This window comes from Megalobrama amblycephala, linkage group LG2, assembly GCF_018812025.1.
Source record: "Megalobrama amblycephala isolate DHTTF-2021 linkage group LG2, ASM1881202v1, whole genome shotgun sequence".
Taxonomy (NCBI): domain Eukaryota; kingdom Metazoa; phylum Chordata; class Actinopteri; order Cypriniformes; family Xenocyprididae; genus Megalobrama; species Megalobrama amblycephala.
This window is the reverse complement of record NC_063045.1, coordinates 47,520,122-47,533,306: the sequence shown is the minus strand read 5'-3', so window position 1 is coordinate 47,533,306 and position 13,185 is coordinate 47,520,122. Positions and strand designations below refer to the sequence as shown.

Here is a 13,185-nt window from a genome sequence, read left to right as displayed (position 1 = left end):
TTTGAGAACCACTGTGTTAGTGTAAACTTAAAACCAGAGCATTATAGGATTACATCTCTAGCAAAAAGTGTCGCTCACCTTGTGTTTCTTCCCCGGTTCTCTATCTCCGCCTGCTTTGTCTTTCTTATCCGAGAAGGTGAACTTTACATCTCCATCGACAAAGGCATAGGGGTCGACCTCAGGCTCATGGTCGCCGCCTGTAATGGCTGCAGCCAGGTGCTGGTTCTGTCGCTGCAGGTACGTTTGGAGACGTTCATCTGAGACCTTGAGCGGCCTTTTGGAGGCAACCATCGTCCTGGGCAAGACAAAAAAAAAGAAAAAAGAAAAAAAAAAAGGTCAAACCATGACTAAAATAGTATAACACTGCATGGCATATACCAATATACTGCCAGAAAGTAAATATATCATCCAGAACAATCAAGTGGGCAATTTTAGGGATTAAAATATATTATTTTCAATTACATTAATGCTTATATCATAATACCCAAGGTGCACATATGCTCCTAATTTGAAAAATAAAGAACTTTATGGGGCGCAATAAAAATTTATCAAATAATTTGTTTTTTTTTTCTTAAGGGATACAAGGAGACATTTACAAGCAAAATTATTTTATTTATTCGAAACTACACTCACTTTAGATATTTCTGCTTCAAACTATATTTCATTACGGAATTATTTATGTTCTAAACATTGAACTAAGAGGCAGTTAAAGTTTATTTTTTAACAAAATACCAAAAAATACTAGAAAAAAAAAATTGTTCTGTATAATGTGGGACTTTTAATTACAAACAAAATAGACATACATAGTGACTCTTATTTTGAAATGTCTTTAGTGCTGGAAGCTGCTCATTCAAACATATGAGGGAGCTAAAAATATGCACTCTTACAACCATCTAAAACATTACAATACAAACACCATAAAGTAAAAATTGTCATAATTCAGCAACAGTAAATCATAAGCAATCATTTAACATAAATAAGCGATATTCATCGATTGCGGACTGCCCTGAAACTGCGAGCCTGTAGAACATGCAACAGCACTGCGTTTTGACTTTGAACATGCAGCGCACATTTATTTGATTTAAATCATTGCCAATAATCACTTTAAGACAGATTAGAAACCTCTCGGATTTCATCAAAAATATCTTAATTTGTGTTCCGAAGATAAAAGGAAGGTCTTACAGGAGTGAACAACATGAGGATCAGTAATTAATGACAGAAATTTCATTTTTGGGTGAACTAAGCCTTTAAGACTTTTTATGACCTTTTAAGACCTGAAAATCTATTTTTCAGTCACAAATGCAAGTGAAAAACTAGTGCTGTCAAGCCCTAAATATTAGTCAACAATAAATTATAATGCTATCTACACTCATTAAGATGAGCTGACAATTTAAAAGAACAGTCGTATTGTCATGTCCAGGTGCCTAGAAATGATTCACCAAATCTGTGAGGGGAAAAAAGAAAAAAGGAAGTTCTATTAATCCGAAATCATGTCAAACCCCAGCAGTGTCTGAAGTCTCTGTTTGTGTGTATGTGTTATGTAAAATCCCTCTGTGTTGGTTGAATGGTACCAACCACTGTTTTCTCACACAGATCTGACCACTGCAGCTCTGATGGGGGGTGACAGTGCACAGTGGCGCTGGCCAGAGATTAAACCCATATTGAGGCCCCAGAGTGCACAGGGATTACATTAGGCCGTAACAGCAGAATGGACACAAGAGGACACCAGCCAAGTGTATCCTGGGATTCCACTGCATACCATTACATCTCACTGTGGCCAACAGAGACAGCTCTCTAAACCACAGCATTGCCTCTTTTTCTGATCTTAGGCAACTTCAGGCAAACAACATTTCAGTGGAAACAATACAGATGCAAGCCACTTTTGCAATGTTCATACTTGTACACATAAAATTGTTGAAGGGAACTACGTGTTTTAAACATCAGATATGTGCATCCACACTAAAACAACATTTTCCAAACAGCATTTTTTCTTCTAGTAAGGGATTAAGAGACATTTTTTAAATTAATACTATCAACAAGCATTCTTCCAGGAAGACAACGGCACGGCTGAGCGATGTGTGCACTTTATTTTGCCATAACACTGCTGCTTCATGAATTTATGAGGGGCATAAAGTCGCTGCTTTCAGTATCTGTCACCCATAACAGTTTAGAGGAAAAGTTCATACTACACTAACATTATTCACACAAACATGTCCAAACATTCCCACACTGGGCCAAATATCAGTGTGACCAACAAATGTTCCCCCTTCAACAGATTCAACAAACGCCATCTCATGTTAATAGATGTGACATTATGGGCCATAGGAAAAATCAAATGTTTTCATTTTTTGGATACAAAGTAACACAGTCAAAGTGATGAATGTGCTTCTGGCTAACAGTATAGGTACAAGAATTTTAGTCATCATGTATATTAGCACCAATATTGAGAAAATTGCAGTAAAACAATGACAACTTCATGTCTTTTGGAAGCAGTATGGGTAACCGTTTGTTGATTTAAATATCTGGGGAAGCAGATAAGATGTACACTTTAGTGGAAATTCTTCACACGAGTAAACATGTCACGGCTTAGTTGGAGACTGTCATCAAACAGCACTGGCACCGGTGTCAAATGTCTGTGCTTTTAAATCAAGGAAGGCCAGCCTAAGTTCCCTTGGTGCTCTTCCTGGAAGTTTGGAGGGTAGGTGCATGTCACAAGAGAGTCAGGGCTGAGCATATGGTGGATGTTATTCTGAACACATCATTATTTCATCCTTAATTTATTTGAACTTCTACTGTTCCATAGAAAAAAATAACCATGCAACCACAATAAGTTGTGAAGCTCCATTTCACACATATCCTGTCTGCATTCTTGTGACCTAAATCTAGTCCACTAGCTTAAATCTAGTCTCACTTACTACTGCCGACTTTGACAGGAAGATATTGTTTGACAGACAGGTAAAGCGATCAAAATCAGTCTTTGATTAAAATAATTCCATTTGTAATTCATGAATGTCACATTCATAATTATTTTTTAGCAAATAGTAATAGTTTTTTTCAGCAACCTTTGTGGTTACTGGAATCCATATCATGATACATACACTAACTGTTCAAAGGTTTGGGGTCAGTAAGATTTTTCTTTTTCATTTTTTACTCATATACGTCAGATATCAATAAAGAGAGAGAGGTGCACAAAGCTGCATGATTAATCCTTAAAAGATCGCGTTCTCAATTTCATCACCCATGATCTAATTCCTAAATGACAACGATTCGCCCGTGTAGGCTATATTAAACCTTTGACAAAAATAAAATCGCGAGATTCAAATCTGTGTTCAAGCTGCCGTTGATCTAGAGAGCAGTTGTCATGTTTAAATATAAACAGCTTCACAAACAAATCTTTTCAAACACACAGTATCATTATTTCTGTTACAAAAATTGCAGTTATCACAGAAATACACAAAAGCTACAAATGCTTCAAACAGGCTAACTAATATATCGATTGCATTGTTACGCCACTAGGTGACAACAAATTACTGTTAAAACTGTATCACTGAATCATTCTTTCAGAAACAGTGAATTCTTTATGAATCAAATGTGTGTTGAATTTGTGGTAACACTTTACAATAAGGTGTTATTGTTAATGTATTAACTAACATGAACTAACCATGAGCAATACATTTGTTACTGTATTTGTTAATCTTTGTTAATGTTAGTTATTAAAAATACAGCTGTTCATATTGTTCATGTTAGTTTACAATGTATTAAATAATGTTAACAAATACAACTCTTGATTTTAATTATGTATTAGTAAATGCTGAAATTAACGTTAAAGATTAATGAATGGTGTAGAAATGCAGTTCATCATTAGTTCATGTTATTAGTCAAACTGAAAGTCTTCATTTATCTATTTTTTTAAATATCGCAATAAATATCGTATCATGGACTTCATATCGCGATATTATCGTATCGTGAGATTTTGATATCGTTACATCCCTATATGACACTGAAGAATAGAGTAATGACTGCTGAAAATTCAGCTTTACCATCACAAGAATAAAATATAGCTGCGAGCAGCGATGGCGGGCCCAAGCCCGGTGGCACCGCCACCCCGGTGGCTTCAGGGCAACTGTGCACAGCGGGCAATAGGCACTTAAAACGGTTAAACATCAAAGGACTATGTCAAATTCACTCCACATTTACTGCACTACAAGGTGCCACTATAGAGCCCCTCCTCCCTGCCCATTTTCAAAGGATTACATGTGCCAAGTTTTAACATTATTCTGATGAATTTTGAAGCAAATCAGGTAAAAATAAGAGGGTGATCTCAATGTATGCTGAAAGTGACACATTTTCTGCTTCCAGTTGGTGGCGCTATTACTTTGAATCACAATAGTCACATCCATGTGATCAGCCTTGTACAACGAAGACTAAGCCGAAGTTTCATCAAAATCAATTAATGTATGCAGAAGTTATAACACTTTGTTTCCCTTTTCTTGCCATAAATTCGTTGCCTCGCCACGGCCAAACCGTTTGAGATATCCAAAATCCGTTTGCAATTAAACAACTTCAATGTGTTAGCAACAAGTTAAAAAAAGTTTGGTGTAAATTGGATAAACCCTGTAGGAGCAGTAGTATAAAATTCATAGCCTGTTTTTTCAAAAAATTAACATTCAAACCAAAATAGCTGACTTCCTGTTGGTCGGAGCTAATGAATGTAAATTAGAAAATTGTCCGGCTTGATGAGAACAATATGTGTACCGAGTTTGGTGATTGTAGGAAAAACTAACCCCCCCACTTTTGTCAAAAGGTGGCGCTACTGAGCCCCTCCACCACGCCCATTTCTATGGCTTTGTCCATGTCTACTGGTTGACAATATTGATGTGTGTGTCGAGTTTCATGCAATTTGAAGCATGTTAAGAGCCTCAAAAACACTCAAGAATATTATTACAGTTTGACCTGTTGCCATGGCAACAATATTTCAAATATCAAAAATCCTGTCATAGGTCTACATCTGCTGTGTATTGACATTACACTGATGAAGTTTGAAGCAAATCAGGTAAAAATAAGAGGGTGATCTCAAAACATTTCAAAAAGTGATACACTTCCTGCTGCCAGTTGGTGGCGCTATAACTTTGACTCACAATAGTCACATCCATGTGATCAGACTCCTATAACGAACACACTCGTGAAGTTTCATAAAGATCAATATATGTATGCAGACGTTATAACACATTTCCTGTTTCCTTTTTCTCGCCATAAATTCGTTGCCTCGCCACGGCCAAACCGTTCGAGATATCAAAAATCCCCTGGCAATTTTTAATCATCAGTGTCTTGACTTCATGCTGACCGAGTTTGGTGGCGATCGGATTAATCGTCTAGGAGGAGTATATCAAATTCCAGAGCATGCGTTTTTCAAACAACCCTTAATAGCTGACTTCCTGTTGGCGTGGTGTTTAACTTAGAGCACGAAAGTTGTTCGGCCCGATGAGGTCTATATGTGTACTGAGTTTCATACTAATACGTGCAAGCGTGTTTAATATATGGACCAAATTTTCAGACTTTTTTCAAGGGGGCGCTGTCGAGCCCCCCTGCCACGCCCGGGTACCAGCCTCTCCGGCGTCCTAATGGCCGCGGATTCCAATGTGTGTGCCAATTTTCAAGAGTTTTTGAGCATGTTAAGGCCCCCAAAAAGCCCCGGAAGACGGAAAAAAAATAAAAAAAAAAAAATAAAAAAAAATAATAATAATCCTTAGAAGAACAAGAGGGCCCTGCGCGAATTTTCGCTTGGGCCCTAATTACATTTTAAAATATACTAAAATGGAAAACGGTTATTTTAAATTGTAATAACATTTTACAATATTACTGTTTTTACTATGTTATTTATCAAATAATTGCAACTCTGGTGAGCAGAACATTTTTTTTTTTTTAAATTACCAACCCCAAACTTTTGAACAGTTCTGTACATAATATTTTTTAGCAACAGTCCCTTAATTTTAGAGAATGTGAAGAAAAACAGTCCCCAAAATTCTCCGTCTTGTTTTTGTATGTGTCCTTCAGGTCCACAAGCCAGTAGTTAAAATTGTAACTTGCTCATTTGTACTCTAAATCCCTACTAAAATCCCAGAGTGTTTGTACGCACGTGTGAGATGGACACGTAATCTCCTAGTTCACAACAGTGCTGGGCCTGCACATTAGTGAAGTATGATGTCAAAAGGGCGCATCGCGAGAGATTAACATTGTGTGTGCACTCAGAGAAAGAACATTCTACACAGAACGAGAGTGTTTATGTGTGAGTTTCTGTGTGTGTGTGGGGGGGGGGGGGGGCTACATCACAGCTATTTCAAAACACATACTGCACAAACAGACGGGAACGTTTGGGGTTCAGTATTGGGGGCTCTCGCTAACAAACTCTGGCTGCTACAAATAAAAGGTCCGTGAGCGAGGGGATTAAGGGGGTCCACAGGGTGGTCCTGCTCTTACTTTAGAAACATATTTACTTAAGCCATTATTACACAACACAAATGCACAATACAATCCTCCTGGCTGTTTACGGGTTATGGAGAGCTCTAAATCCTCAAGATATGTACTTTCAGTTCACTGCATTGTTTGAGATTTCAGGGAGGTTGTAAAAGAGAATGTAAACAAAAAATGTCTTTTGAAAACATGTGTAGCCATATAGGTTGAGTGCATTAACACAACCCAAATCTGCATAACAACATCTATTCAGTATACAGTAAGCTGGCCCACCCTGATGAACAACATCTTACCCAATCATAGCAGAGGTCATTTACATAAAGTATAGCCTATTTAATTCAAAGGGTCAGTGAGGGGGTAGAACTGTATGTTTGTCCAACCTATGGATGACAGAGGGAATTGCTCGAGATATATATATACATTTTATTTTATTTATTTATTTAGCCATTTCACTTGGTGACCCCGGTAGCTCAGAAATGATATTTAGCCTTCAAATAAGCGCATGAAATAGTTTGTAAAGAACCTGGTACTCACTCAGTAGCAGACATAATCCCTTCAGCTCCGAGTGACGCCTCTTCTCTGAGTTTGTCTCCTGGTAGTGATGGTGTGGGAAACTCTGCGTCTTTCCTACGCGGCAAGTTAAAGAACCTCCACGGCGCATGACTCCCGTCATCATCCAGGTTTACTGCTGCACTGATGTACGGGGTAGGTTCCAAGGGTTCAGAGTACGCAGGGGGAAAAGGTTGGGTGAGGGGATCCAAACGGGCGTCATCTGGGCCCTTCTGGGGCAGGAGGCATGGCTCTGTAGAAGGAGGGTAAAAATGTTGGCTGTGTGGGGTGGAGGGGTTTTTAATGGCGTCTGTGGCTTCCTCGCCACGTTCGCAGGGGTGAGGGCTCAGAGGTGGTGGCTGAGGGGAGCCGACCATCTCCGTTGAGCCACTGTTGCCCACGGTAGCTCCACCCCCGCTGTGAAGCTGTGGTGGTTTTGAGCCAGTGCTCACATCAGATTGGCGGAGCCCAGAAAAGCGTCCACCCTCTTGACCTCTAAGAGCCAAGCGCTGGCCTGCAGAAGCTTCGGTTTCCATAGAGACATCTTCGCAGACGGAGTTGCGGTGGTGGAAGGGCGTCTGCGGGCGTTTCTGCTGCTTGTCTCCCTTTTCGGGCTTCTCCCCGGCTTTGTGCTTGACGGGAGGCTGCTGCGTCTGACCGGCAGTGGGCGGCTGACCAGGCGTGCTGCCTGCTCTCTGCTTCAATGTTTTGTGCCTAATAAGAGAAAGAAATATTTTAATTCAACAGGGACATGAGTTATGAACTGATGACATCATTAATAAGAAAGCCTATTACCAGAAATCATTTTTTTAATTCATTTCTTTTCACAGACGGTTCATAACATTTCTTTTCAGGTTTAATAGGCCTTTGAGACTCGTAACAGAGAAAATGTAACAGTTTCTTAATTAGCTCATTATTTAGAATTTTCAAACTATTATTGGATCCTTGAAAAAACACTTTTGAATGAAGATTCTCTGCCTGTCGGGTCCAAAGACAGGTTTAAGAAACCACCCTTTTAACAACAAGCGCTCCACTCCTATCAGAGTCTGTCTGACCTGATAACGTGTGTCCACACTTTCTCTGAGATATGTAAAGCCCCGCAGCTGCCAGAGTTTCCCTGTGGGATCCCTTTTACAGTGTCTCTTGTTTATAATGTTTTTCTTCAGAGGCAGTCACCTTCTCAGCCTCCACAGAATCTCAACACATAAGCCCGTAGGCTTTTATCCCTCCCTTAAAAATGCAAAGCTATCACAACAACTACTTATGTTACAAAGCCAGGAAACTTCAGTTTGGTTTAGATATCTAACAGTCTGGTATATGTATGCACGTTAGTATTTGAAAGCAAGGCGAAGTTCAGGGAAGTTGAGAAGTTCAGGGGTCAAGGAACTTAATTTAGCCCATATATGTAAACAAAGAAACCACGGGGTAACTTTGAGGTAGGAACTGAAGTGTTAACACCATAATTTTGTTCATTCAGACATTCGCGAACGCACTAGGCTTTACTACGGTAGTCGGTGTTACTGGTGTTCAGTCGCAACACTGGTTTCATCACTTGCCCACCGTGGCAACGAGGCAAATTTTTTTTCAGTTTAACACGTTAAAAATATTTAACAAAATTAACACAGTATCCATTTTTATGTGTTATACGATCAAGCTCTTATTCATGCAAATGCTTTTAAACCATTCAAGCGTGACAAGACAAAAGAGAACGTGCTGTCTGTGAATGTCCTGCCTATGTGACACACACACAACACGCGCCAGTATCAAGATCTCTTCCGCGCTAGAAAAAGAACCACAACACACATTATGCCAAATTATGCCAAAATGTTCATTGTCCTCATAAGAGCATTCTTAAATTAGTTAAATCAGCGTAAAGATTTGTGAGAAAATGAGAACCCTGTCAGATCCACATTGTGTGCAGCAGCAGCAGATCTTAAAATGTCATTAACGTTAATCAAAGAACAAAGGTGAGAGAGAATTACTCACTGCTCTTGACTCAAGAACTTAAACGTTCTGTTCCTTATTTATTTGGTTCCACACTTTCCACAGTTTGATTTATTTTTCTACAGTTATATAAACGTTGTATAAGTTAGCCTATTTGTTGTTTTATATTAGGCCTAGCATGGTGTATTCTTATTTGTTTTGTTAATAAACATACTATGTTTAATATAAGCAAGTTTGTTGTTGTACTGTTTTGTTGTTGCGTTTTCAGTAAGAATAATAACCCACCATTCAAGCAATTTGAAAGTGAAAGTAAAATGCACATGGCCGCATACTGGCATTCATAAGCGATTTTAAAAAAGGTGGAGGCCCCGCGCCACGCCCCCTGGTGACAATCAATGTTGTCACATTGATTAACTGATGGGAAAATTCTCGCACCGCCACATCCCGAGAACGCGCACAAAAACAAGAGGTGGGATGATCTTATAGCACAAACGAATCATAACCAATGGATGGCGCGATGGAGGCATTGCCTTCTCTCACATGACTTTCTCCCACCAAACTCACTGCACGTTTTAGGGGTCTGTTAAAACCGAATGGGCTCAGTGGAGGCAAGAGAGACACGGACTCACGCTGTAACTTTACCGGCTACTGTTGGACAGTGTTACCTTAGAAAAATAAGTGATTTATACACTTTACAATGTCACATTATATAATATTTGCATTGTTTTATTTTTACATTGTTTCTCATCCAATTTTTTGAGGCGGCACTGCATCCATTGCCTCCTCAAATAAAAAGCCGGCGATATATAGACAGAGAGAGAGACGATAGCTGATAATAATAGCTGAGAAGTTCTTCAGAGAAACATTTATCTGCGCAACCAAACTTAACAGCAAAAAAACAACAACCAGACCACAAAGGAGTCAAAGGTAAAATTATACCCTCTTATTCTCACACTCAAAACAATTTCACATGTACGCACACAATACCACGCACATACACACGAGCAGAATGCTAAGCAAGCAGAAAGGATCTCAGTCGATGCATGGTCATTTTCACTTCACAGGGGGACTCCGAGTTTCATCATACCTCTCATGCTGGGTCTCTTCCAAAAAATATATTTGGCAAATGACACCAGTCCCACAGCACCTGGCCTTCACTTGGCCTGAACTGAACAGCTACTCAATGAAAAGAAAGAGAAGACGACTAACAGCAAGACCACACTGCACTACATGACATTAAATCTGTGTTAACGTTACTTACAATGCTCCACAGATAGTGTTTAGGCTCCTTCTTTCTAGTACTTGCTGCTTCTTGTTTACAAAACCATTATCTACCTGAAGTAGGCATGTCAACAGCACCGATATTATTGGACTACACTGATAGTGAAAGCCAATCTCCGTTCCTCTCAAGCCCTATAACAGCAAGCTGCGACAACATTAGTGTGCATCTATTACGAAAACTACAGTTGGCCAGCAAGTCAGCTAGTGTCTAATCTGTAAAAAAGTTATAACAAGTTATAATTTTCTGTAGCATGTAACCAGTGACAGTTTGAACAATGGCTATTTACATCATTATGCTCAATGGCAGTAACTGCAGACTCTTATCAGAGATAACAGCCTTTTTGGTAGTACAAAATTATTAAAATAATTAAAAAGTTCAAGTGATTTACCTAATTTGTTTCTTTTTTCCCCCGCCTGTTTTTACCATGAAAACTCTAAGCTAAAATTCCCTTTCATGAAGCAAGGAACAATAACCTAAAACACTTCCTGCAGACATAAATTAATTATCTCCCTCTTTAATTATGAAACAAATACACACTCAGAGCTCTGTAATGATGCTGAGTGTCAAATTCAAATTCATAAAACTGTATTTTACCTATTATGCTACGAAGCCAAATGGGAATAGATTTATAAATGGGAATAGAACATTTTTTCTTCAAAGTTCAGATGACTTCCATTAAATATAAATCTGAATACAGTTCATGTAAAAGAGTGTAAAACACTCAGGAGTCACAAAACGACGCAAAAAGATGCAAGTGGAGGGACCAAGATGTAACTCAGCAATTTACAGAGCTGCAAGACTAGATACAGATGGTGGCACCAGCACCTGATTTAGTAGAGCTGGGGGATTTTTAATCATAAAGGTAATTTAATCATAAAATTACTATTGTTTAGCATTAATAATTGCAGTAACAAATAACAACAATCTTTTGGTTTCAGTCTGGAGCCCTGCTTAACACAATCACTCAGAAGCCAGTTCCTCTGGTTTTCACAAAGAGATTGATTTAATACTTCATGACAAATGTAATGCCTGTCATTTTAAAGAGTGACAGATGACACTATAAGAGCTACATAAAAGCGATTAGTGGCAGCAGCAGTGCAGGATGGTTAAACAAGGAGAGCCTATGAGAGTACGAGGCTAAGTGAGTTCGCATGTCTGTACCTTGAACAGTTGCAGCTTGATCTCTGTGTGGAGTCAACAAAGTCCCAGGCGCCCACTTTCATCAGCGTCTCCTCCTCGCTGGTCCCATTGGAGGCTGTGGCAGAGAATTTCCGTCTGTGGAGACACAATAAAACAAGATTGGAATCAAACTCTGTATCTTCTGAATGGCTTTCTAAAAAAAAAAAAAAAAAAAAAAAAAAAACCACAAAATCCACTGCACGGCTCGGCTCACTTTTTGGCCCTTTTTTCACTGCATGGTACGGTGAGGCTCGCTTAAATTGTACCATCTCGGTTCAGGCTCCAAGCGAGCCGCGTCGATACTAAAATGTAATGTGTAAACACTGCAGATGATCACTGATTGTCAAAGAGAATCGTCACTACCAGCGTCACTGGATTTGAAACACGAGACACCAAACCCATTTAAATAGTCACCACAGTACAGCCACCACAATATAATTTGTTTGCACGACTTTTTTAAAATGACTTGCTTCAAACGACCGTCGCATGCATCTTGAAAAAAGAAATGGCTGTATCGTGATCAGTAGACCAGGTGCAGACGTTCCTCTCGTTGGTAGCAGAGGAACGGATCCACGGCAGTAGAGGCTGCTCAACTACAACGATCAGTCTATAATCCCACCCACTTTGAAGCGGTACTAAACTGCAGTGGAAAACCAAACCGAAAGATAAGCGTCGTATCACACATTGGTAAAGCACCATAATAGTCAACTAAACATTAGAAGAGGCTTAGTCGACCAAAATTTTATTAGCTGATTAGTTGAAGAAAAAAATAAAATAAAAAAATCTCCTCAGGAAATGAGGGATGGATCGTTAACGGCGGGTCCTTGAGGTAATTACAGTATGTCGGGCAGAAAATCCAAATGTCTATCGTCCATTGACCTCATATGGCATATCATTTGAAACAGTAAGTAGTAGCAAATTTATGTGAGGAAGCTTAAGTAGAATTTACAACAGTAGAATTTTAAAAACAGAATTGACAAACGTTGTTACAAAAAGATGGATTGAACAAACATTATATATCTGTGCAAATTCAAAATAAAAACCTTACAGACAAGTTGTGAACAGTTCCCTGTGAGACAACTAGCAGCAATGACTTGTACTTGCTTTCATTTTCTCCTTATTAAACAAACAATAATAAAACATTCTGTGGCTCAGATATTGCATTTCATTGTACCAGTTTTAGCAGTGCATTGTTGGCTCTGTCTTTAATTTATATTGACTGTGAAATGGGATTATCTGATGTAAGATTTGTTCTGAGGATGTCTGAGTAAACTTACTTTTTCTGAGCTCGGTTGATGTTGCACTCTTGCCAGACGCTCTCAACCACCTGACTGGCCATCCTGCGTGGAATCTTGCCACCATGGTGACTGGTGCTGTCAACACTGAATCCATCCACTGCCATCGGCAACCGCATCCACTTCTGTGCTGAGTGAGAGTGAACTACAGAAAGAAAGAAAAGTTTGAGAGTTTAACGGATGCTGCTCATGAAATGAGATTGGTATGGGTTTGAGTCAAGGTTGAGGCAGGTTCACCTGTCTGAGATTCTTCGGGTGAGGTGGGAGGAGTCAGGGTCACTGAAGAGATGGCAGGGTCACGGTTTGAAGCAGGCACTTGATGGCCGTTTGAATAGACAGCAGTGCAATGCGACGACCCCGTAGGTGTTACAGTGGGGATGTCTGACTGAGGGACTAACACCAGGCATGAAGGATATACCATGCGCACACCACCTGGAGAAAAAGCCCACGCATTAACACAATGAA

General features: G+C 39.4%; 1 protein-coding gene across 1 annotated transcript in view; it reads right to left on the bottom strand.

Annotated features, from left to right (window-relative positions):
- med13a (mediator complex subunit 13a) overlaps positions 1 to 13,185 on the bottom strand; it is a 75,404-nt gene that overhangs the window by 19,238 nt on the left and 42,981 nt on the right. Inside the window, exons 6-10 of the mRNA XM_048181560.1 lie at positions 12,958 to 13,152; positions 12,703 to 12,865; positions 11,408 to 11,521; positions 7,006 to 7,734; positions 79 to 295 (exon numbers count right to left, since the gene is read on the bottom strand). Of these exons, the coding sequence (XP_048037517.1) occupies positions 79 to 295; positions 7,006 to 7,734; positions 11,408 to 11,521; positions 12,703 to 12,865; positions 12,958 to 13,152 (1,418 nt within the window). The remainder of the gene's footprint in view (positions 1 to 78; positions 296 to 7,005; positions 7,735 to 11,407; positions 11,522 to 12,702; positions 12,866 to 12,957; positions 13,153 to 13,185) is intronic.